The sequence below is a fragment of the Gouania willdenowi genome, chromosome 13 (genome assembly GCF_900634775.1).
Source record: "Gouania willdenowi chromosome 13, fGouWil2.1, whole genome shotgun sequence".
NCBI lineage: Eukaryota > Metazoa > Chordata > Actinopteri > Blenniiformes > Gobiesocidae > Gouania > Gouania willdenowi.
In genome coordinates this window covers 861,887-887,989 of record NC_041056.1, presented here as the reverse complement: position 1 = coordinate 887,989, position 26,103 = coordinate 861,887, and the positions used below count along the sequence as shown (strand labels likewise).

General features: G+C 39.2%; 1 protein-coding gene across 4 annotated transcripts in view; it reads left to right on the top strand.

Moving 5' to 3' along the window:
• Positions 1 to 2,401: 2,401 nt before the first annotated feature.
• nova2 (NOVA alternative splicing regulator 2) overlaps positions 2,402 to 26,103 on the top strand; it is a 77,953-nt gene continuing 54,251 nt past the window's right edge. For 2 of the 4 annotated variants that reach the window (XR_003675344.1, XM_028464143.1), the window contains exons 1-3: positions 5,563 to 6,231; positions 10,380 to 10,448; positions 22,843 to 22,986. Coding sequence is in view for 3 of the 4 variants with exons in the window: in XM_028464143.1 (XP_028319944.1) it covers positions 6,075 to 6,231; positions 10,380 to 10,448; positions 22,843 to 22,986 (370 nt within the window). In the remaining variant the exon portion in view is untranslated. Of the gene's footprint in view, positions 2,554 to 5,562; positions 6,232 to 10,379; positions 10,449 to 22,842; positions 22,987 to 26,103 lie in introns of those variants that run through there. The other 2 variants (XM_028464145.1, XM_028464144.1) reach the window with 2 other exon arrangements.

The following is a 26,103-nucleotide window of genomic DNA, read 5'->3' as shown; positions in this document are numbered from 1 at the left end:
TTATTTAGCATTTAGCTTTAACATTTAGATTTAGCATTTTGATTTGACGTTTAGATTTGGCATTTATATTTCACATTTAGGTTTAACATTTTCTAACATTTAAATATATTTTTTTTAAACTTATTTTTATATATAAAGTATTGCAGACTACTACATGTGTGTTGTTTTACATGAATTTATGTCTTATATGTGAAGAAAACAAAAATATTGATACATAAACCACCAAATACATAATTTATGTACATCTATAACAGCAGTAATGAAGATTTATTGTTGGTTCCCATCATAGATCTATGACATAGATGATCTCCCTGGTGATTTGAGTGAAGTCATCAGCCACAACCTCAGAAGAACCCGTTCCATCGTCTCCTTCCAATCTCACAGAGTGCTGCAGCCTGCCGCCCCGCATCGACCTCCGTATTGATCTCTGCAGGAAGTCCAATAGAACCCGATCAGCCCATCAGGGGAATCTGCTTCTCCTCCTGAACTTCTCCTGAACCCAGACCTTCAGGACCAGGAACTGTCAGGTGATGCTTTGCTGCTTCTTCCTATAGAGGGATGACTGACTGACATTATATCTTAGCTGCATTAGCATCTCTATTTAAGAAGATAAGTGGGTATAAAGGACACAGTTCATGGACAAAAGACACGATATTTACAACAAAACATGTACAAATGTAACAAAGATAAAGATAAATATTCCATCATAACTTAACATAAATATCTGATGGTGACATTAACACTACGAGGAATAATAGCTTATATATATATATATAATAACAGCATGGAAATACCGTACAAAAAACTAAAAACCTGAGTTTTTATGGGAAGGAAACAAGCAAATTTGGTTGGCAGAATTTTACTTTAAAAACTACTGTAAAACATTTCATTATTTCACTGTAAGAAACTTAGTATTGGTGGTTGGATTAAAAAATAATCTGTAAAAATAGATGTTTTATTTTTAAAAATAGGGCTGGGCACTATATCGAGATGGAAGATATACTGTATCATCTGGTTTCCTATTTTGGCGATACAGTATAGAAAATTACAATATAGACTATATTGACATTTTTATATCGCATAACTTATTTTGTATTAAAATATTCATCTTAGGAGTTGCTGCTTTTTCTGCTTCTCAGAGTTAGATGATCACTGTGTGTTCTAACCCAGACACGCCCCTAGACACGCCCCTAAACACGCCACACTACAGAACACACTCACACGTGCTGTCCTTTAGAGGAGAAAAAGACTAAAGTGGTTCATATTGTGCAGCTGTTTAATAATCATTGTGCCTGTGTGGTATTTTACATCAGCAAATTTAACCCATAATGTTTTTTTCTCGTCACACTTTATTAATTTTAAAATATTGCCATTTATATCGTATTTCACCATTTTGATAAAAAAAATATTGAGATATGAATTTTGGTCCATATCGGCCAGCCCTACTGCTCAGTTATTTTATTAAAACTAGATTTATATTTGAGAAAGTGAAAGTATTGAACAGTTGTTTGAGACTGTGTGGTGTTTTTATTTAAAAAAAAAAGTAAGAATATATTTTTGATCACTAAATAATTTTTAATCAATTACTAGACATTTCAGACAGTACCATTTTATTTCCAGGCGACCCCACATGGGTCCATGACCCCAAGGTTGAAAAACACTGGTTTAGTGAGTTTTGTATTTTTCTCTAATTTTAAAATGTTTTCCTGTTATTTTTGTGTGTCTTTGTAATGTGTGTTTTTATTACCCTTTGTGTATTTTCTGTAATTTGGGGTGTTTTTAATCATGATAATAACTAGTAAATCTCAGAATGAACACATGGTTCCCACCACCACCACCAGGGGGCGCACATTGTTGCATCATCCTGGTTGGTTAAACCATGAAGCTGCAGCAGAGGAAGCAGTGGTCACACACTGGGAAAGTCACTGTTTGATTCCCAGTCAAAAGTGATGAATCATGTTTTAGAACCAGTGAAGAACACGTGGGACTGCTTTCACTGAGTTTCTGCTTCTTCTTTACAAACCTTCTCTCCAACATGTGCGCACGGTCTCAGCCGCCCAATAAAAAGCTGGGAATGCTGCTGGCCGGAGCGCGTGCTCGTCTGTTTATTAGGGGCTTACCTCACTTCTTCCATCATGTGCTGATGCCTGTAGGGCTGGATGTTTAAGACCCCCACCATGTGCTGGAGTCCCCATCCATGCAGACCTGTGCATGTGTGCGTGCGTGTGCGTGCGTGAACAGACAGACATGCAGGACAATGTCACCTTGACTGTAGTGTTTCAGGGTGCAACAGCAGCAGCATCTGTAGAGAGAGGGGAGTGCACGCACGCACGCGCTATCTGCGTGTGTGTGATAATAGCTGAGCCAAATGTGCGTGCGTGTGCGTGTGTGAGGAGAGAGAGGGAGCGCGGCTGGCTGAGGCTGTGGCTCTCACACACTGACTGCTGGAGGATCCCCGTTCACTCACTCACACGCACACCTACCGACAGACGCACGCAGAGATGACCGGCGCAGCGCACGCGGCGCACTGCACGGAGACACACGCAGAGACAGGTGGGACACGTGCACGCGTTCACGGGGGGGTGGGGTGGGGGGGCGTCTTTATTTGCATTACGCGCAAAGCTGTCTGGGATGTGATTGTAGTGGTGCACGCACGCGCACAGGCACGCTGCAGGGTCACCGGGGCACGTTCAATGGGAACAAAACGTACGACTTGCATGTGCACGTGCACGTGAACGCTCGTGGGCTTTAAAAAGTCATTGAAATGTGTAAAATCTGAAAAGTTGTAGTTGTGTTGTCCACTGACACACTGAGCTACAGACCGCTCACTGTGTGCGTGCGTCATGTCACGTGACCGCGCCTGCGTTAATTTTGCCAGAGAAACGCAAACCTTTGAGCCCCCCCCTTCATCCCCCACCCTCGCCCCGCCCCCTCTTTCACTTTCCAGTGATGCGTTCAAGTGTCGTAGTGATTCAGAGGCGCATCGAGCAGCGTGTGTAGAAATAAGTTTATACATTTGATACTGACAGTTTAAGGACCTCCTATAAATATTCTATTATATAATAATAATGCATGTAATACAGTTTTAACTCCTGACCGTTGTTTTTTATTGTAAATATTATATATGGTATCATATTTTCTCTCATCAGTCAGGTTTAATGTTTGTCTAATTGTGTGATGTTGCTTAACTGTGTGTTAAATATTATTGTGTATTAACCACGTTTACCTGCCTTAGGACAAATGTAGACATTGTGCTGACTCCAGCATATTTATGTTGACGCTGTATGTCCTAATTCAAATCAATAAATAAATGAAATGAAATAATGTACATTATTAAACCTCAATAATCCACTTTTAGAGATACATACATTTTTTATAAACTCATAAAAACATAGCGTGGAAAGTGCAGGATGTATTTTACAAAGGTTGTAAATCTCTGGTTTCCAATCTTTTTTGTCCCTTTGCATTTTTGTTAAATCATGTGTACCCCCTCTTTATATCAAAAGTACCCTCTTTTGTAATTTTATGTGCTTTTTCATTTGTGGAAAAAGCACCTGTAACACATCCCTGTGCCCAACATTGGTTCCATAAGACTTAATCTACAAATTCAAAACAATGACTGTAGTTTAAAGTTGAATTTATTTATTTTTACAATTCCCTGCAACTTGTTTACTTCAATACTTAGTAAATCAAATAGTAAATCAAATAGTAAATCAAATAGTAAATCCTTGTGATAAAATGGACTCTACAACATAAAATAATCATGTTCCAATAATTTACAAGAATATATATATTTTATATATATATATATATATATATATATATATTTAGCAATTGTACCGTTAGTTTGTGGTGAATTTGTCCCAAAATTATCCTGAAAAAGAACTTGGAACATTACCTGATTATTTTGACATAAACTAATAAATCTTTCAGAGTACCCTTACAATGTGCTCCTGTAACTATAGGGCAGAGTTTTTCAACCTTGGGGTCGGGACCCCATGTGGGGTCACTGGGAATTAATATAAAGTTGCCTGACATGTTTAGTAATTGGTAGAAATAAAGAAGAATTTTTTTTGTTAAAAACGGATTCAAATGATATTTTTCACATTTTTTTTTAATTTATTGTTATTTTTCAAATTCACATCTCCGGGGGCGCCGGACATTTGTGATATCAAAATGGGGGTACGACCCAAAAAAAGGTTGGGAACCTCTGCTCTAGGGGGTACACGTACCTCTGTTTGGGAACCACTGGGCTACAGATTTTTGGACCAGTAATTCAAAATTGAACCTATTTTAATAATAAAATTAAATAATCCAATTTCAGGGAAGCACAATTTTTTTCACTGGTTATGTGTGAAACTGATCCTGGAGAAACGTCGCTATGTCTCACAGATCTGAATGTTTTTTTCCTTCTCGACAACCACAAAGTCATCAGGTGACTGATGTGTAAAGTCTATAGACCTATTGTAATGCCATCAATAGTGTTTTTACCTACGTCACGTTCTGGACAGTAACCCGGATGTACGGCCATATTGGAGGCGTTTGGAGGTAAACACTGCGATAGATAAATGTCTGAAACCACAGAAAAGCTCCTGAAAACACATTCTAGATGTAAAGACATAGAGGGAAGGACTGTGAAAAGTTCAGGTTTATTGGTGGTGCAGATCCATACGAGTCAGATCAATGACGACCCAGAGAGTCTTCTGTTTATTACGTTTCCTGATATGATTAATTACCTGGTTTTAACCCAATCTGGGTCATCCTTTAGATAAAGTTCTGACCTTTGACCTGGAATACAATGAGAAATACAGCTCTATATTTTAGCTCTACATTTTAACTACCGTGTTACTACTGCAGCAGGTTATTAAATGTGATTATATTAAGTCAGTAATGCCACATACAGTAGCTTGATATGAATTATATTTGTCATCACACTAGAACATGAGTTCAGAGCTGCTGTTATCAACAATTCACTTACGTGACAAGAAATGAGACGAACACATTCAGATGTTTTCCACATTCTAGCATCGTAGATCCTGGTTTAGCTTCGCTAACCACTAGCTCCTCCTTTCCTCTAATAACTGTTGACATTGTTCTCCCTGATTTGTTCTAACTTTTGTCAGTCTATAAAACTTCAAATGTTTTTCATGGTCTGACCGATTGGTTTATCCAAAAACACAATAATAAATTATTATTTCCTCTCGTTCCACGTTCGGGATCTGCTTTGTTTACCTGCTGAGTACCTCCAAGATGGCGACTTGGACGATGGCGACGATATTATGGCTTAAAGATAAAATCTCCCAGGGCTTCTTAAACCAAGACGAAAGTACATTTTTTTAATCAAATTAAACAAGCCGTCCATATTTGTACTCAATAAAGAAATAAATGCATCTGTTGTTTAAATCACTCTAAGCTCAGAAAAAAATAACACAAAAAACTGAAGAAAAAAAAAAAAAATTATTCAGAAAAACTGGATTTTTTTCTCTCCAAGTGAATGAAACTGAGTTCTCAGAAATCCGAGTTCACTGGGAGCCCGTGAAGGCGTCGCCTTGCCCCGTGACGTCATCCGCTCCCCTGCGCTTCCCTCAGCAGCCAGTCACAGTGAAGGGATGCAGTGGACGCAGTGAACGCAGCACTGCAGCATCTTCACCGACACAGACGCGTCTGTCTCAGCCTCAGCTTTACCACCATTAACGGACCCACAGCGGACATTACGCACCTGGATTAACCCCCCCACCGCCGCCGCCCCTACAACTTTCTCCTCTTTGTCTCGGAGCTTCGTTCTTGTTTTTTATTTATTTATTTATTGTGTGTCGTCACCATCGCGCACTGCCTGACATGAGAGGAAGGATCGACGCGTCCTAGCCGGAGTACCCAAAGGTTTGCTGGGAGCACTGGTTGATAATAACAGCTGATCACCCACCACCAGCATCTCCTCCCAGCAGCGCGCACGTAAGAATCAGGCGTACTTTTCCTATTCCTGAAGGCTCCGTCTGCGCTGCGTAAAAACAACGGAACGGGGGGATTTTAAAGCGCAAACGCAGCTGAAGCATCCATAGACCCACAGCTCGAAGATGATGGCCGGCGGAGCAGTGCAGCAGAACGGCATTTTCTCCAACCCGCACCATCACAACCAGCCCCCGCACATGGAGTCTGACCCGCCGGACTCGCGTAAAAGACCCCTGGAGACCCCCACGGAGGCCAGCAGCACCAAGCGCACCAACACGGGAGGTAAGAGCGGGGGATGCGGGGGGCAGGTTGTTTCTCGCTGCGGGGGCTCGCGGCGCGCTATCCGCGCATTTCATTTATTTCAGCACGCACACACATACACACAAGCGCGCGCACACGGACGCACACGCGTGCTTACAAGCGACATTTATTTTGCTCCGGTGTTGGAATAACCTCGGCTTCAATGGACGGGGAACAATGAGGGGGGGTTGGTTGGTGGAGGGGGGTGGAAGGAAAAAGGAAAGCTCCCCCCACCCCCCTCTCACCCCATCCTCCTCCTCCTTCGTTCCTTCCCGCACATCCTGAATGATTTGCTCAGTTTGTGCGGGTTTGTGTTTCCGTTGCGTTTTGCGCACCGCGCGCATTCATCGGCCATGCTGGATGTAAACAAGTGAAAGCCAGATCAGACCAGCGCGTCGACAGATGACCTTGTGTTAATCTGAACATCAGCCTCCGACACCGCTTAGTGTAGAAACATCAGGCCTTTGTCCGTCCGTTACATAACGTTATTTATTTATTTATTTATTTATTTATTTATTTATTATCTGCTTAAAAAGCTCCACGTTTGGTAATAATATTATTCCTGCTGTTGCCAGATGGGAGTATTCATTAATGTGCTACCATTTTTATTCTTATTCTCTTTAAAAAACAACACCAACACATGTTGATGGTTTTGTTGATTCCGCTCTCTCTGCTTTGGATGGATTATTATATTATTATGACTCTTATCACCATGGTAATCACCATATTTGGTTTTTTGTTTACATGCTGTCATGCGCCGAGCATTCCCATCCACCATCAGCAGCCACCCCCCCTCCCCCCATCCATGTGGACACTCAGCTCACCTTTAAAGTTAAGACACATTTTGGACACGTGGATGTCCTCAATAGTTCATCACCAGGGAAACAATAAAAACAATCTGAGCGTAAAAGCCAAATTTAATGAGAAATGAATGATTTACATCATGGGTTCTCAACTGGTCTCACCTTGGGACCCACATTAAATTGCGACCCACTTTTTGTTTTAGATTTCAACCAACACACACACACACACACACACACACATTCTGTTTTAAAACATAAATCTATATGTTTTCCTGTGTAACATGTATGTTACAGAATACCTGTCAAAAATAAAGTTTCTTTCAAAATAAAAGACAAGTCCAACATGAGAAACATTAAGTACTTATTCATTTTTGACCAGCTATCCGTGACCCATCCAGTCCAGGTCTACGACCTACTTTTGGGTCCCGACCCATCAGTTGAGAATCGCTGATTTACACTGTTTATTTAGTTTTTCTTTAATAAAAAACAACAACTCAATGTTTTAAAGATCCATAAACATGCCTAGAAAATGCTATTTTTTATTTATATTAAAAGTAAAAGAAGAAAAAAGAAACAACGATGCTTGCAGATGATTTAAATCCAAATGATGATTTAACAATAAAAGGCAGAGAATATTAATAGTTTAAGGTCATATTTTGACCTAAAAATATAAAAACAGTGTTTATTTAGTTTTTTTCTTTAAGAAAAAAAACAATACATGTTATAAAGAACCATAAACATGTCAGAATGTGGCTTCTTTGGGGTTAAAATGATATTTTTTTTACATCAAAAATGAAAGAAGAAAAAGGAAACGATGATGCTTGCAGATGATTTAAATCCAAATGAGGATTAAACAATAAAAGGCAAATATAATATTAATCATCCTCAGCTCATATTTTGGCCTAAAAAAGAAAAGAACAACACCGTGTTGCACAGTGTGTTTTTTTGTTGTTTTTCTTTTAAGGAACAAAACCATTTCTAATAAAAACAACAAATCAATGTTATAAAGAGCCAGAAACATGTCACAATGTGGCTTCATCGTGGTTCAAAATGCAATTTTTTGTATTAAAAGTAAAAGAAGAAAAATGAAACTGGGATTTAACAATAAAGTGCAGAGGATAATAATTGTCTGACGTCATATTTGGCCTAAAAAATAAAATGAAAGCAGCCAGTGTTGACAGTTGCTATGAGTTTACGTCCCAGTCTTCCTCATAGTCTTTGTCCGCCCTGAGGAAGAGGAGTTCTGGCTGAGCCACAGCTCGACCAGCAGTGTTTAACATGTCGATCGATGCGGCACTCACAGCACTAAGGGCTCCATCCTCCTGGATCTATGTGTACGTAAAAAAAAAAACAAAAAAAACCCAGGCTGGCCCCCACGGGACCTTCATCCTGCCTGCGTAACAGCTCATCCATTTAGACAAATGAAAAGCCTGCAACGATGATGAGGATGGTGATGGCGATGGGAAGACTTTTACTCAGGCAGAGTAGAGTGCACGGCAGCATCACACACACACACACACACACACACACACACACACACACACACACACACACACACACACACACACACTCTAATCTGCTTTTAAGATGCATTTATTGTTGTAGGACTTAGTAATGATGCACATTTTCAAGCTGAAACATGTTTGATTCTGTCTAAATTAGTGATGCACGATATTATCGGCACGTTATCGCAATCGGCCGATATTGGTCCGGACGTCGGCCATTCCGCTGATATAATGAAGCGAAAAAATAATTCCTTGATCAACCCATAGACATTATATACGTTGTCAAATCATCGCTCATAGAGAGGCGGGGCTAAATGGAAATCTAATAGAATCAAAGTAGAATTATATAACGATTTCCAAATGGTTTTATTTTGTTTTTTTGGTCATACAAAGCTCTGAAACAGAATGTTTGATTCTTTTCTGGTAAATTCAATTACAATTACGATGACCAACATTTTTTCCAATTACGGTTAAAATTACATTTATTTCCCCCCCTGAAAGTCAATTACGATTACATTCTCAGTTGCTAAAGTATTATTACAAATAATAACAATTACTGAGCCTGAAATAAATAACCCCATAAAACGTAACCTTCCTCTTGTGTTAGCTTTCTGTTAGCATCTCTTATGATAACGTCAGGTTTATTGGAGTTTGGTAATCAAATAGAATCAAAGTAGAATTATTCAGTAAAATTAACCAATTTACAAATGGTTTTATTTATTTATTTTTGGTCATATAAAGCTATGACGCAGATGGTTTGATTCTTTTCTGGTAAAAATGCTGTTTTTACCACTCGGCAGGGGTGCGGTCAACTACATTTTTCAACTGCAGTTCTATCTTCAATTATCCATGTTCAATTACAACTCAAATTTCAATTTAGTTGACCTGTGTTTTTATTCCGAATTACATTTAAAATTTAAATTATTTTTCCCGCTGAAAGCCAATTAAAATTATATTCTCAATTACAAAGTTCAATTACAATTACTGAGCCAAAAAGAAATATTCCCATGAAATTCTCCTTCCTCTTGTTAGCTTTCTGTTAGCATCTCTTATGCTAATGGGTCAGTTTTGACTCATGTCTTAAATCAGCTCTAAAATACACAAATTAGTTTTTCATCTTTTGGTTGCCTTGTTAGGTTTCCTAATCAATGAAAATATTGGTATTAATATTTTTGTTGTGGGCGTCTGAGGCTTTTTTCTGTCAGTACGCCACAAAAAAAAAATGGAAAATGATCCTCAAGAGAAGTGATATAAAGCACATTTTAATAATTATCTATGTATGTCTAAGCCATTGAACTGTAACATGGTTCCCCAGGTTTGTGTTTAATTAAATTATAATTGACAGTTTTTATTGAATTTCCATGCCAATTATCTGAATTCAGTTATGATTAAAACGGCAACATATTTTCCAATTACAATTATAATGACATCATAATTATGACTAATTATCAATTACGCGAATATATTTATAAATGACCCCAACCCTCCCACTTAAATACACAGTGTAAGGCAGGAGTAAATGCTTTAACTAGGACAGGCTGCAAATATCTTATTCATTTAGAGTATTATTCTATTCTATTATTAATTTAACTGCAAACACAAACAAGTTGCAAAATATCATACAAACCCCCCCAATATCGTGCATCCCTAGTGTAAACAGCGTTGGTCTGAGGGTCTATAACTCTAAATCTGCACAAAAACAGGCCATTCATTTAAAAAGTGTGAGTTTAGGCTGCAGCTGTGTGCTTATACACTGATTGTTTCTGAATGATTAGCTTACGCCACACACTCCCACCCCCCCCTGTGCTTCCTCTCTCTATAGTGGCCTTCCTGCAGCCCCTTTTTGAAACTGAAGGCATTGTTTTCCCCAACCAAGAAACTGAGACTCATGGTAAGACGGACTTTGATTTTTGATCTTCTACTTCTTCTGTTTTTAATAATCTTTACTGTTAACACCAAAAAACCTGCATCTGCAGTCACACGACACACAAAGTCAAGCCCAGTGAGGGAGGGGTGGGAGGGAGGGCTGGGGTCAGGGGTCACGTGACACGTAGACAGGCCTTTGGAGTAACATCTAACACCTTCATCATCTACTCATGACTCGGGGGAAATGCATGCTGATGTGTCTGTTTACTGCCTCATAACATCCATTGTCATGCTTTTTTAAAAACAAGTTCAGCGTTTCTTTTTCCATGCTGCGCAGGGGGACGACCTTTGACCTCATGCAAGCCATGCCATCGGAACATTTGGGTTTAGAACTTGCACTGTTTGGTTGAAATGTTCTTTTGTTGTTGTTGCTACAGTTGTGTAGGATTGGTGTGATTTCGTTGTGTTTTGAGTGAGTCTGTAGCGTTGTGTGTGTGTGTGTGTGTGCGCGCGTGTGTGCGCGCGTGTGTGTGCGCGTGTGTGTGCGCGTGTGTGTGCGCGTGTGTGTGCGCGTGTGTGCGTGCGTGCGTGTGTGTGCGTGCGTGCATGCGACAGGGGCCACTGGACGTCCTGCAGCTCATGAATCACAGGCGTGTCTAATAAAAAGCAGGAGATCATTGAGGAGCGGCCCCCATCCCCCCACCAGCCCCCTTTCTTTCACCTGCTCACCCAGCCCAACGCAGCTCGCTATTAATAAAGACCCTAATATTGAATTCATATTCAATGGTGTTTTTGGAGTGATTAGAAGATGAGATGGATTTTAATTTAATTTCTAATCATTAGACGTTAAACACAAGCATTAACGTGTCAGCAAATTAAATCTGAAGAGATGTTTTATAAGTGTGTGTACACACTCTTGTACGCGCGCACACACACACACACACACACACACACACACACACACACACACACACACACACACACACACACACACACACACACACACACACAGAACCATTCTGTCCATCGATCTAACAATGTGATCTTATGCTACTTGTAACGCCACCTGAAGGCGGAGCCCCCACTCTGTTAAGTTGGGAAAATAATCTAACATCATGTTTGAGATATTTCAACGTGTTGGTGCTGGTTTAAACTCGGAGATTGGGAGTTTCCGACTTCCTACTCGGAAAAATGACTTGGAACGCAACCGGAAGGCGGAGCTCCAACTCGGGAAAGTCGGGAATTAATTTCTTCAAGACATTTATTTGTTTATATGATTGGAACAGTGTGTATTAATGTATTTACAGCCAAAGTGGTAAATATACCAGATAACGCTTATTGCTGTGGGTAGAAGCAGATACAGAATATAAATATATAATATAATTATCAAACACACACAGCTCCACAACAATTAACAATACACAGTGACAGTGTTACAAACACAATAGACATAATCAGACAATACATGATACAAGTACAATCATCAAATACAAATAATCTAATATTGGGTTTGAGATAGTTCCATGTGCTGGTTAAACTCAGTATATTCAACTTGGAAATCCAGAGTTCCAAGTTGTTTTGAACGCAGCTTTATCTTTTTCCCAGTCAGCTGCTTCCTGATTGGTTAGATTCTGTTCCACGTCACAAAGCGCGGGTCGTGAGTTGTCGGTGGAGTTTGGGTCGTAAATATTGAATAAGTGTAATATTTACAACCTGATCCAGAGCAGATGATCAGGACAGATTGACTGAACAAACCTCAGACCACAGGATCATCTGATAAGACAAAGTTGTGTTTACCGTCCGTGGTCGGGGGGGAGTAAGGAGGTCTCTGTGTGTGTGTACGCTGCCTAACACGTGTTCATTTGTTCCGTTTCTTTCTGATTCATTTATTTGTCTCAAGGTGGAAAATCAGTTTCCAGCTTCTCAGGAGACGAAAAGAACAGAAAACAAAGTAAATTAGAGGGAGAACTAGAGGAGCCATTAAAGTTTGTTCTTCTGGGTTAGATTTAGGACACGTATGGAGACGTCTTCTCTTCTTCTCTCATTTACTAAATGGATGTAGTGTTGGCTGGAGGAAGGAAGGAAGGGCCGCGACGCCCTTGGCGGCGTTCAGAGACTCTACTGGCAGCACTTTAGCTGATTTCTGTGTGTGTGTGTGTGTGTGTGATGAATACTAATCACGTCTCACACTGCAGATCTCTGAGGTCGTCTGTGAGGTTTGATGAGAGTCACTCTGGTTTGGGGTTCAAGCATCCACGTTGAAAAAAGAACAAAAATCGATAAGGGGTGATAAAGATGCGCATGTGCACTTTCCCGTGCACAGATCAGAGTCGTGGCCTTTGATGTTATTGATCGCAGCGTCAGGGGCTGTTGCTCGCGGTGCCCAACGCTGCGTTTTTCAAAGACCAAACGCACGTTTATCTACCGACCGTGAATCAGACGGAACGGATCCACGATTATTCAGAAGCGTTTGGAATACTTTCAGTTTATGGGACAACGTGAACGTTGCGTCCTCCTCCTCCTCCTCCCCTTTTGTCCTTCTTCACCCTCGTCCTCCATCATTTCATCCTCCAACCCCTTCATCAATCGCCATTGACGACGCTCGCTCGGCAACCGGTGATTGATTCAGAGTCGTTTCCAGCAGCTCGCTCTTCCTCCTCCTCCTCCTCGCTTGTTTCTCTCTTTTTTTTTTTTTTTTTTTACAAGCCACTGCGTCAAAAAAAAAAAAAGCAGCAGCCATGCACAGGGTGGGGCGAAAGCATCGACGGGGTGGGGGAGTGGGGGGGCAGGAACGCTGCCACAAAAAAAACGAAGGCTTGTGATTGGCGGAGCGAGACGTCGGTCACAGCTCGGCGGCCATCGATTGGCTAAGGGAGGCGAAGCAGCGATAAATACGGAGGGAAGGCGTGAAGAAAAGGGTGCCGAGGGGCGACCGCAGAGCCCCCCCATTCAAAAGCAGCCTCAGTGTGAACAAAACAGAGTTTTCCACGTTCTCACACACAGAAAGAAAGAAAGAAAGTGAGGGCTTTAGTGCTCTTTGTTCAACGCCGTGGATTTCAATGCAGACGCAGTAATTCAGTGTGGAGGCTGCTGATTGGCTGAACTTTCATCTTAACCTAAAATAACATGTTCCTGACCAATCAGATCGTTCGGTTCCTTTATTTTCATTAAAAAAAAAAGAAGACAATTTCATGTTTTTCTGATGGAAGAATATTTTTTTCACACTGAAACGTCAAATCTAAAGCTAGAGAATTAAAACTGTGTGTGTGTGTGTGTGTGTGTGTGTGTGTGTGTGTGTGTGTGTGTGTGTGTGTGTGTGTGTGTGTGTGTGTGTGTGTGTGTGTGTGTGTGTGTGTGTGTGTGTGCGTGCGTGCGTGTGTGTGCGCGCGCTCCCTGCCAACCAACAAAAGAGAGAAGGAGTGAAAGGGGGGTGTCAGACAAAAGCCCACCCCCCACTTTAAACTCTCCCAGTTTAAGGCAGATGAATATTTTCCAAGTCTCCAGAGCTCGAGGCTCCCATTCATCAGCCAACATGTGGACTTCTGTTCACATGGACGGGTTTTATTGTTTTTTTAAGGCAGAACGAACGTTTTCACGCTTTCGACCTTAAAAAAAGTCTCACGTTAAATTAAGAGTATTTTCTAATATTGATGAGAAAGTTACAGTTTGGATGAATAACAGTTCATATTGTGTGGTCAGAAATTCTTTGGTCTGAAGAGAAAATTAAAATAATGTCTTTTTTTCACTTTTTTTTTGTGCCACGATTAAAATTAAAGTGACTGAATGAGACATTTACAACAAAAAACAATATTTTGAATACATTTATACTATTAAAATGTATTTAAGTACAAGTAAAATTACTGATTTAGAAATTACAAGTAGCCATAAAAGCAACTCAATTACAGTAATGTGAGTACTTGTAATCTATTACTTTCACCTCTGTTTTTTACAATTATTGTTAATTACTTTAAAACTCTTAAATTAGCTATTCCTTTTCTAAAGGAAGGTGTAGAAATGTGCATTTGAGTGACAGGCGAAGTAAAAACGAGTGGTCTTAATCCCACTCGTCCCCGTCCCACCCCCACTCTGGACACTAGATCCCAAGGTTTTGAGCCCCTGGATCCCACAAGCCTCTGGGAACCTATTCTGGGCCTGTTGGTTCTTAGCAACGGAGCGGCCTGTTTACTCATCCTGTTACATTGTGTCGCAGAGAAGGCTTTCATATTTATCGCCTGCCAGCTGTGCATCAGCAGAGGTGAAAGGAGCAGGAGGACGACTGGGAGGGAGCGTAGATACACACTATGGACCCTGGACCTACAGATGGTCACACGGACTAAAAAAACTAAAACTACAGACGAACTGAGCAATTAGTAATATTAGCAGTGGCCACAACCTTTACTTCACTGAAAACAAGCACTTAAACTGTATGTATGTCTAATAATCTTCAAATATTATATAGTACAATATTCTAAATTTACAATATAAAATTGCTAAATTATCAAATAAATTATTAAATGTATTTATATATACATACAGAGTTATTTGGTCTGAGACTTTAACACATTAATTGTGATTAATTAATTACAGGAAAAGGAAAATTACACCAAAGTTGATGTTTGCGTAAAGAGACGAGCGACACATTCAAACTTTCAAACTAATATTTCAAACCTGAGGCCATTAGAGGCTGAACATTAGTAAGTCAAATTTATTTATATAGTGCTTTTCGCAGACCAGGGTCACAAAGTGCTTCACATTTTACAGTTTTGAACAATAACAATAACAGAGTACATATGCCAGTACAGTGCAGTGTCGGTAGAAAGCAAGAAATAAAAGGGTCCATACAAAGCCCACATTGGGCAGATACCAAAGCCTCCATAAAAAAGTATAAAGTGGAAGTAGGGATTTTTCAAAATAAAAAAGTTAATACAGTGGTTCCCAAACTTTTTCTGTTGCCTGACCCACCCCCCCCCTTTTTTTAAAGAATAAAACATTTTTATGCCCCTCCCCATCGCAGAAAATTTTCAAAAAAATGGGTAAAAATTAGGGCAAACAGCGCGGAACCTTTCTCATTTCACAAATTCATGGTATACCATAATATTGATGCACAGACCACAACACAAGAAACAGGAGAACCAGAGGAGAAGTCGTTGCTCTGCTTCGTAGGCGTTTATTTTAGTTTAAATAAAAAACACTGGATGGAAAACTAAAATGTGAAAATTGTGCAAGAAAGAATTTGCTGATCACCGGAGCTCTTCTAGCCTCCGCTAGCACCTTAATGCTAGACATGTAGCAGCTAGCACCTCAATGCTATACATGTAGCAGCTAGCACCTCAATGCTAAACATGTAGCAGCTAGCACCTCAATGCTAACATGTAGCAACTTGCACCCCTTTCATTAAATGCATACGGTACAATATAAAATAAAGGATATAACCAGGAGACAAAATGCACAATTAATCTTTGATATGAGGAAAATTAATGTGAAAATGAAAAAAGAAATACAAAATCAAAAAATATATACATAAATACATCCCTATATGTACAGTATCTACAACCCATGTCATACCACTTTTTCTGTCTGTTTTTATCCACTTTAATTTACAACTTTTAACCAATTTCTGTGCTTTTTAAAATCCCATTTCTCCTCCTTTTCCACCATTTTTGGTCACTTTGAACCATTTTATTAGTGATTAAAACCATGATTTCCATCTTTAAGATGACTATAATAATAATAATAAACGTTCCTGGATAACAGTGGATATTATTCAGATGAATAAATAAATGTGGTTATCACAGATTCATAGAACAATGGACCATCATTTTACTGACTTTATGGATGGACCCCAAAAATCTCTCCTTTATTCCCCCTATAGATGGTCCTGTCTCTTGTTGTCTGGGGTTGATATGGGGTCCATATCTTCACAGTTTACTCACAGCTCAGCGTCAGGTCACAGTTTCCATGGCGTCCACTGAGCAGTCGTTAGGAATCCAGTTCAGCACTGGCTCTGTTTTCACTGTAAAGACCAAGGTTGGACTATTTCTTTGTGTCTCACCTTTACACACGCATTCAAAGTAAACGAACGAAAATAATTAAAAGAAACACCAACAAAAATACACTAAATGAAATAAACATAATAAAACATAATAATACACAAAATGACAACAAACATACACAAAAATAACACAATTAAAAAAAACATTTGAACAAAAACACACATAATTACCCAAAACTTGCACAAGACGACTAGAAATAAACAAAAATAATAGAGTAATATATGAAATGACAACAAAAATACACAAAATGAATTAAAGAAACATACAAACACAAAAAAATAACACAAAAATACATAAAACAGGAGCAGATATACTACTAAAATACAGAAACACCAAATGGCAACAAAAATACACAAAATGACTCAAAAAGTTGCATGAGATGACTAGAAAAATAACAGAGTAATGTATGAACTGACAACAAAAATACACAAAATTAATTACTGATTAAAAATATGAATATTTGATTTTTTTAAAATGATTAAATCCTTATGAAATTATTTCTGAAATTAAAACACGACACAATCACACACAACTGTATTCTATACTTTAATTTTCTCAAATATAAATCTAGTTCAAATAAAATAATGTATAAAAATATCTGATCAGAAAATAATTCTAGAAAAAAAAACAGCAGAAATGTATGATATCAAAATGGGGTCACGATCCAAAAAGCGTTTGGAACCACTGGGTTAAAAACTCTCAGGGAGGATGAAATTTTAGAAGAAATGCTGAAAATATGTTAGTTGTAAAACACAGCGTCGCTCATGGATGCTGCAGCGTGGGAGGAAGAGGAGGAAGAGCAGCGCCGTCTTTAAATGTGGAAACAAACTGGTATTTATGACAAATGAGTCACGGCTCCTGTCAAAACTGCTCGGCTGTATTTCCTTTGTGTGTAATCTAATCTGGGTTGTGTAATCCTACTCTGGTGATGTTTAACAACAGATTGCAGCGTTGCACCTGCAACCTGCATCACATCACACACTTATTCAGTGGATTATTGGTGTTTGTTTCTGCAGATAGAGGTTTGCGGGTTGAGATGTTTGCCATGGTAACGTGAACTAGTGTTACCATGCAACAGATAGAGACGTGACTCATTACATCCACGATGAGTCACGTCGCTAAAGGTGTGTAGGCTTGTTGATGGGATGGAGAGAAGCGTTTCCATCCATGTGTCGTATATGAGCTGATTCCCAGGCCTTATTAACACATGTAGGCAGGATATAATTATCTAGAATCATCTAAAGCAGGTCACACCAACACTTTCTGACTCAAAGTGGGTCAGAGCAGCATGAGCAGCATGAGGAGGAGAAGGAAGGGAAACCAAAGAGACGGAGGTTTCAGGACACCATCATGCACAGAAATACAATACAGCTGTGAGCGCACGGGAAAACCTGTGATAAGGATCAGAGTGGTCACCATCACGCTGATGGTGGAAATAAACAGAATGATGGAGTTTAACCAGACACTGAAAACATAACGTCCTCTTCTTCACTCTGTGGCTTTCGTTGCGCTGCCGTTAGCTCGCTGCTGTTAGCACTCGCTGCCGTTAGCACTCGCTACCGTTAGCACTCGCTGCCGTTAGCACTCGCTGCCGTTAGCTCTCGCTGCCGTTAGCTCTCGCTGCCGTTAGCTTTCGCTGCCGTTAGCTCTCGCTTTTTCCTCCTCCAATAAAAACATCCTACGATTCGTGAGGATGGAGAAAATAAACGATTTGCTCACAAAGTTTGATAAAAATTGGAAAAGGATTATTTCTGGGTTTTTTTGCCATTTATTTATTACTTAAAATTGATTTTTTTCCTTTTATTTATTCATTTTATTGATTCTTTCCATTCTTTCTCCTAGTTTTTAATTTATTTTATTTATTATTTATTGTTTTTTCTTTTCCATTTTATTTTATTTTTTAAATATTTTTCTGTTTATTTATTTTTTGATGTATTTATTCATCTATGCAGGTTTTTCTTTTATTTGTTTATTTATTATATTGATTTTTTTCATGTTTTCTTCTAACATTTGAAAATCATTTATTTAGTCATCTATGCAGATTTTTCCCCCATTTACTTGTTGTATATCTATCCATTTTTTCTTCTAATTTTTAAGTGTATTTATTAATTATTGCATCATTATGGAGTAATTGTGAACCTGTTATCCACATTATATATAAACTACAACAGAGTTTTTTTGCTTCTCGATGTCTCCACATCGTTGGCGTCCATCTTTATTCTGCAGGAGTGTGGGAGAACCTTTGTTGTGGGCGTGGCTTCATGTTCCATTGTTGTGTACAGTATGTACAGTATTAGTGATGAGTTGTTTATATTCTGTGTCCACTGTTTGTCCTGGGAAAGTACGTTAAATATATTGTGCAAGTTGTACGTGATGGTGTTTCCCTTAAACTGTTATTTTATGATCCACAGATATTATAAAGAATTAGAAATAGAGTTTAGAGCCAAACGTTTTCCTTAAAATATGTAAAAAATACATTCAACCATTTATAATGTAAATATGAAGCTAGGCTTCACAAACTGTGTTTCATGTTTCTGTGTTCAGGATTTAATGGGCGGGTCATAAATCATAGCCGCGTTACGTAACGGAGCCATCATTAGCATCATTAGCCTCATTAGCATAAACCAAACTTCTGCGTTCGTAATTTGACCCTTAGTCAAAAACAAACCACATATTCAGACTCAGGAGAATAAAACGCGTCTGATGGCGCCACATTTTCCATGAAATTAGCACTTTTTTTACACCGCGATTGTGTGTTTCGCCTCTAGCGGGCGCAGTTCTGACCCGGGAGCGATGCACATATTTGGACCTGGGTGGTTTTATGATAACCATTGAATTTGGATTTTTCCTAAGTTTTTTGGTCTTTCACACTGCTCTCTCCCATAGACACAGTACACGTGGGCGTTGTTCCAGCGCCTCTAACTGACACGCCCCCAGCATTTCAGAGCAGAGAGAAATGCATGTTTTCCCATGATTTTGAGACCTAATTTTATATACTGTACACATGTTTCTGTGGCGTGACAAACTCATAACACACATTTAAAGTCAAATAGAACATTAATCATGCATTCCTCTGTTCTGGAGGTTGTTACAGAAAACATTGTACTTAAAACTTAGAAACAAACCCGAGGCCCCTCCCCCAGAACCAATAATGTGATACGAGCACAAAAATCTAAATTATGTGAAGGAATGCAGTCGGAGGTTTGGGTTCAATCTTAAAAAATGAGATGTCGTAACAACTAAATATTGAAAACCAACAGTTAAAAAACAGTAAAAAAACATTGGATCCTGATATGTTTGTTCTGGTGTGTACAGTAGTTAGTAGAATAAATCAGTCAGTGAGGCATAAATCTAACCTTGATCACACGTTATTTCTGTCCCAGGATCGTCACTTTTACACATTTATGAATGTTTGAAATGCTTCTGAGAAATCTATCCATCTTTAATAACTACTTCTCCTATCAGGGAGAACATCAGTCAGTGACCCGCAGATTCACCTCTGCGCCCTATTTATAGACGCCACTTCATCTGTGATGTGTTTTTAGTCTGTGAGAGGAAACCTCAGCGCTGAGAAACGAGCTGAGTCATGCTTCAAACTGTCCATATAGTGTATTATTTATGGTAGTTTTCTTCCACTCTGGAGGTTTTCTGTCAGATGTTGGAGTGTTTCTGTTCCACTGTGACTTCATTCATTCTGTAGAGCATTGATCAGGTCAGGCACTGATGTTGGATGAAATGGTCCAGTTCATCCCAAATGTGCTGGATGTGTTTAAGCGCCATGCTTTTGTGCAAAGTGGATTAGAAATAAATTCTAATTATAAATTATTCTAATTTTTTTTTTAAAGCTAGGGTAGGTAATTTTCTCCAGATACACTTCTCCATCATCTGTAGCAGCTGTAAATCTGTAATAACTTCAACCAATGGAAAAAAACAAACCGTTTTTTTAACCAATCACGTCTCTCTGTCTCGGCGATCCCTCCCATACATGAGCTCACACTGAAAGCTCTTTGCCGCTGACAGAGTTAATCAGAGTTTTTAGTCACGTTTTTTAACATATATAATGATAAAGTTTATTGTTTATTTACTGCTGAATGAGACAATGATGTTTCTACACAAGTGATGAGCTGAGCTCCTCTTCTGCAGCAGCTGTGAGCATGCATGTGAGTGAGATGGAGCACAGAGAGGAGGGGCGAGGGGGGTAGAGGCGGAGCCATCAGGGAGGCTACGTTCAAAATCATGCTAGCTTTTGAAAATCCCCTACCTTAAGTTTTCTTATTTTTAATTTATTTTTAATCTATTTATTTATATGTGTGAATTTCTAACATATTCAATACACAGATACACATAATTACACATAAACAGAAAATTACAAAAACAAATACACACGTAAAAAAACTGAAAAACATAAAATTGCAGCAAAAATACACAAAAGAATATACAAAAGGAGCTTAAAAACAAAATGGCCCTAAAAATACACAATCTGAAAGCAAAAACACATAAAATTAGAGAAAAATGAACAAAACAAGAACACCAATAAAAAAACTGATTGACAAGAATGTTGATCATGTGACCCCCAGATCAAATGATCGCATAAATGATCAATGATCAATTAAAGTTGTCATCTGTTTCAAACTAAACCACATTTTCCCTTAAAACTAAACACATGAATTCTCAGGTAAAGCTTTATTTTGAAGTACTGCAGGAAGTAGTATGATGAACAAATGAGTTTTATTTAGTGATGAAATGCAGTGAATGAATCTCTAGTGTCTCACTGTGTGATGTCTACAGTAGAGTGATGATGATGATGATGATGATGATGATGGAGTGAATCCATCACCCAGTAAACCTGCAGCCATTTACATTAAATATGAGATCAGATCAATAACCTCTGCTAATAGCACACTGCATCATCATAGAAAATACGTTCATTACATCTCATAAGGTGAAATATTCAGTTACATTAAAAACTCCTGTTGTTATAATATCTTGAATTAATAAAAACCTGTAACTGAATCATTAATCATGTTTTTGTGTAATTTTTCCTTTTAAGTAATAATAAAGAAAAGTTTTTGTAATTTTACTGTCACTTTGTCCGTCTATAGTCATTTTATGTATTTTGTCTTTTGTATATTTTTATCTACTTTTGTAGACATTGTGTGTGATTTTCTTCTCATTTGGTGTATTTTTCTTCTTCCTGTTTTTCTCAAACGTTGTGATTGATAAATATCTGTGTTGAGCTGGACATCACTCCTACAGCTCTACAGTAACAATCATCTCACGCTGACACGTCGTTTCTGGCTATAATCAGACAAGGTCAATGAAATGATAAATAAATGTTTATAGATGTTTTATTTACTGACTACTCTAGGATGTTATTTAATCTTTATTCTCATTTCTATCACTTGCTGTAATGGCTTAACTTTGGATGTTTAGTTTTCCAGAGGTTGTAAATACGCGTGTGCGTGTTTTTGTGGTGGTTCTGTGAGTGAATTTGCATATTTTGGTTATCATTTTGTGATTTTAGAGTCTGCACTCATATATCGTGTATATTTGTTGTTTCTTCTGTGTTTTTGTTGTCGTTTTGTAAATATATTAATTTTGTGTATATTTAATGAGTAGGACCGCATGTGGCCCCCAGGCCGCCAGTTGCACCACTTCTGAGTGGTGATTGTAACAGAGAATCATGGGAGGAGGATTGTTTAGCTGTTAATGCTCCATATTTATGTCTCCGTACGGTTTTAGCAGAAAGAGGATTCTAGGCCAACATGTGACCTACTTCATTCAGTGTGTGTCTCTAAGGGACAGCACGTGTGAGTGAGTTTTGTGTTTGAGTTGTTTCGGTGTTGAACTCACGCGTCAAATTGTAGCTCCTGCTGCTGGAGGAGATTAGAGGTTCTCCAACCTGTAGGAGGAGCTTATTTAAAACCTACAGTATTCAGCGTGTTTGTATTGTCACTTGATCTATCGTCATTTTTTGTTTTTTCCTGTTTTTTTTTGTATATTTTTTTGTCATTTTTGTCTAGATTTGTTGTCATTTTGTTTGTTTTTGTGGTAGTTTTGTGCATTTATCTTGTCATTTTGTGTTTTTTGGTCATTTTGTCTGTTTATAGTTTTTTTTTTTTTTTTATGTATTATTTTTTTGTTGTCATTTTTTGTGTTTTTTTCAGATTCACTTTGTGTTAATTAACTTTGGGGGTCCTCACTAAATGACAGTGAGGGCCACACAGTGTTCTGTGACTCCAGCATGCATGAGGACAAAGGTGTTCCCAAACATCAGCTCTCTCTCTCTCTGTGTCTGTGTTTGTGTGCTAACGCCTGCAGTAAAGTCGCTCCCACTCACTTCCTCTTTCCTGTTTCCTGCTGCAGAGGAAGGCGAGTACTTCCTGAAGGTTTTGATTCCCAGCTATGCGGCGGGGTCCATCATCGGGAAAGGAGGTCAGACCATCGTCCAGCTGCAGAAGGAGACGGGGGCCACCATCAAACTGTCCAAATCTAAAGACTTCTACCCTGGTAAGATGCTGAAAACCACCAAAACATCTGCAACATCTGCTGCTGGTGCTGCAAACATGGAGGATCAGGTCCTCCTACGCTACTGCTCATACTGGGGTTTCTGTCCGTTTACATCAAGTCTAGGATGGATGGATGGATGGATGGAGGATTTGTGCAAGTGAGGATGTGCAGAGTTCCTAAATTAATTTTTGCATTAATTTAAGCAAGTTTATTTTGTCTTTTTTGTGAGGTTTTCATTTATTAAGACAAGGTTCTTCAGGAAATTTACTTTGATCTCCTGACATGTTTTGACTGCTAACCGTCAGTCTTTCTCGCTTTGATGTGTCCTTACGAGTTATTTTACACAAAATGACATAAAAAAACATAAAAAATGATAATAAATATAGTCAAAACGATGGATATATTTACAAAACGACAACAAAAACACACAAGAAACAACAAATACACACAAGAGTGACAACTAAAAAATGACAACTAAAATACACACAATATACTACCACAAAATGACAACACACAAAACAACCACAAAAAGACACAAAATGTGTTTTCAAAATCATTAAATAGGGATAAAACTAAATAATATAAGGTTGCATTTGCTAAGACAACTTTTTTCAGGAAATTTGCTTTGATCTATTTTGCTTTGATGTTTCAACTGTCAATTGGCAGTCTTCCTCAAAGGCATCTACTGATTTCATAACTTTGTAAATGCACACACAGACACACACACACACAGTTTTTAATGATTCGTCTCCTCGGGTGGTTTTCATCAGATGAACCTTGTGCTCGTGTTCGTTCTTTCTGACCCTTTGACCTCATAATGACAGATAATACTTTTTATCACACACACACACACACACACACACGCACGTGTGCACGCACACACACTCACAGACACAGACACAGATTAAGGTATGACAGTTTTGTGTGTGTGTGTGTCTCTGCAGGGTGTAGCCCCGCCCCCTATCAGACTCTAAACTGGAATAAGAGGATTGGAAAATAAATGAATGAATAAATGAAAACCAAATATCAAAACCAAGTCATTTCTCTCAGTAAAGGCAGGAAACATCATCGAGAATAAAATATGAATAAATAAACAAACACTCGGTTAAGATTTTAATACATTTGGAAATAATTATTAAAAAAATTAACAGATTTCTTTGTTTTTTACATTTCCTAAACTAATATTAGTTTTAATTCCAGCAAGATTATTTTTGTCTTCTTTTTGAATAAAATGTTGATTTACTTTGATCTCCTGACATTTTCCAACTGACAACTGCCAGTCTTCTTCAAAGGCGTCTGCTGATCGCTTTGATGTTTCCTTGACTTCCACACAATAATTCCAGCAAGATTCTATTGGAATATTTTGTTAAATTATTCTTTTTGCATAATATGTTGAGTTTTATTCATATTTTTAGGGGAATCCTGAGCTTTCACAGCTGTGTTAAAAATGACACAAAATTAACTGTTATGTTTTAAATTATTTAAATTATTCTCCTTTTAGCTGTAGTGAATCTTTAAAATGTAGTGTGTGTGTGTGTGTGTGTGTGTGTATCCCCTCAGTCTGCAAACAAGCCGCCGTTGTTTGACATCAGCACATGAGATTCCAGAATGCTCTGCCAGCGACAACAGATGCACAGTGCACGACAGCGCACGTGGATACACATGCGTGTGTGTGTGTGTGTGTGTGTGTGGAGACAGGCGTGTGTGTGTGTGTGACACACAAAGGACTGCAGCAGCAATCTGCTGAAAAAAAACAAGACAAGGATGCAAGAAAGAGAGAGAGCACCTACAGTGTGTGTGTGTGTGTGTGCGCGTGTGTGTGCGCGCGCGCGTGTGCGTGTGTGCGTGTGCGTGTGTGTGTGTGCGTGTGTGTGTGTGTGTGTGTGTGTGTGTGTGAGTGTGTGTGTGTGTGTGTGTTTGTGGGTGGGTGTGGTGGTTTTGTGTGTGGTGTGTGTGTGTGTGTTGTTGTGTGTGTGTGTTTTGCGCGCGCGTGCGTGCGTGTGTGTGTGGAGAGAAGGAAAGAGAAAAGGGGAAATCAAGGAGAAATAAAGAAAGAGAGGTTTGTGTGAGGCGCAGTTTGGACAGAGCTGTGTGTGTGTGTGTTTAAGATTGTGCACATGTATGGGTGTACACACACACACACACACACTTTGTACTTCCTCTGCTCTAAAGGGGGCATCTGTATGTAAATGAGCCACGGTTCTTCCTGGGAGTCAAAATAAAAAGACCCACCTGCTGTAAGCTGTGTGTGTGTGTGTGTGTGTGTGTGTGTGTGTGTGTGTGTGTGTGTGTGTGTGTGTGTGTGTGTGTGTGTGTGTGTGTGTGTGTGTGTGTGTGTGTGTGTGTGTGTGTGTGTGTGTGTGTGTGATGAACAGAGTGAAGAGTTGCTGCTGCGTCTCATTCCTCTGCTCAAACTACTCAGAGACGACCTCATCCTTCCTTTTTCTCCTCCCTTTCCTCCTCCTCTTCCTCTTTTTACTCCTCTTCCTCTTCCTGTTCAAATCCTCGTTGTCATGGTGATCAAGCGTATAGCAGCTGATGGTGCTCAGTAATCATTGGTCACAGACTCATTCCGTGCAGACAGGAAGCCGTGCACACACTAATGACCTTGTGTCACCTTGATCTCCATCCTCTTCTCCTCCTCAACATTCCTCCACTCATCTATCACCCCCCCCCCCCCCCCCTCCGCTCAGGCCTTCCTTCCCTTTTTATTCATGGTTGCTTCGATCCAGCTTTATCACACCCATCAATCTCCTCCCCCTCCTCCTCTTCCTCGCCTTCATCGCTCCGTCCCCCCACCCCTCGTCCCCCCCTTGTCCCATCTGCAGAATAGTGCAGCAGCAGCACTTAAGTCGGCAACCAATTAGCAAGGCAGCAGCGAAGGACGAGACAGGCCACCATTCATCCTCACACACACACACACACACCACAGATTTATTACAGTACCAGTCCGTGTCTCACTCTGTCTTGCCTCGTTTTCACTAATTTGTTTCTTCCTGTTTTTTTTTTTCAAAATAAAACTCAAGGTTAGATTTAACTCATTTAATGTTAAGCACAGTGTGGAATGTACAGTGTAATAATTAACTACACATATTTCACCTTTATCTCAATATTTTG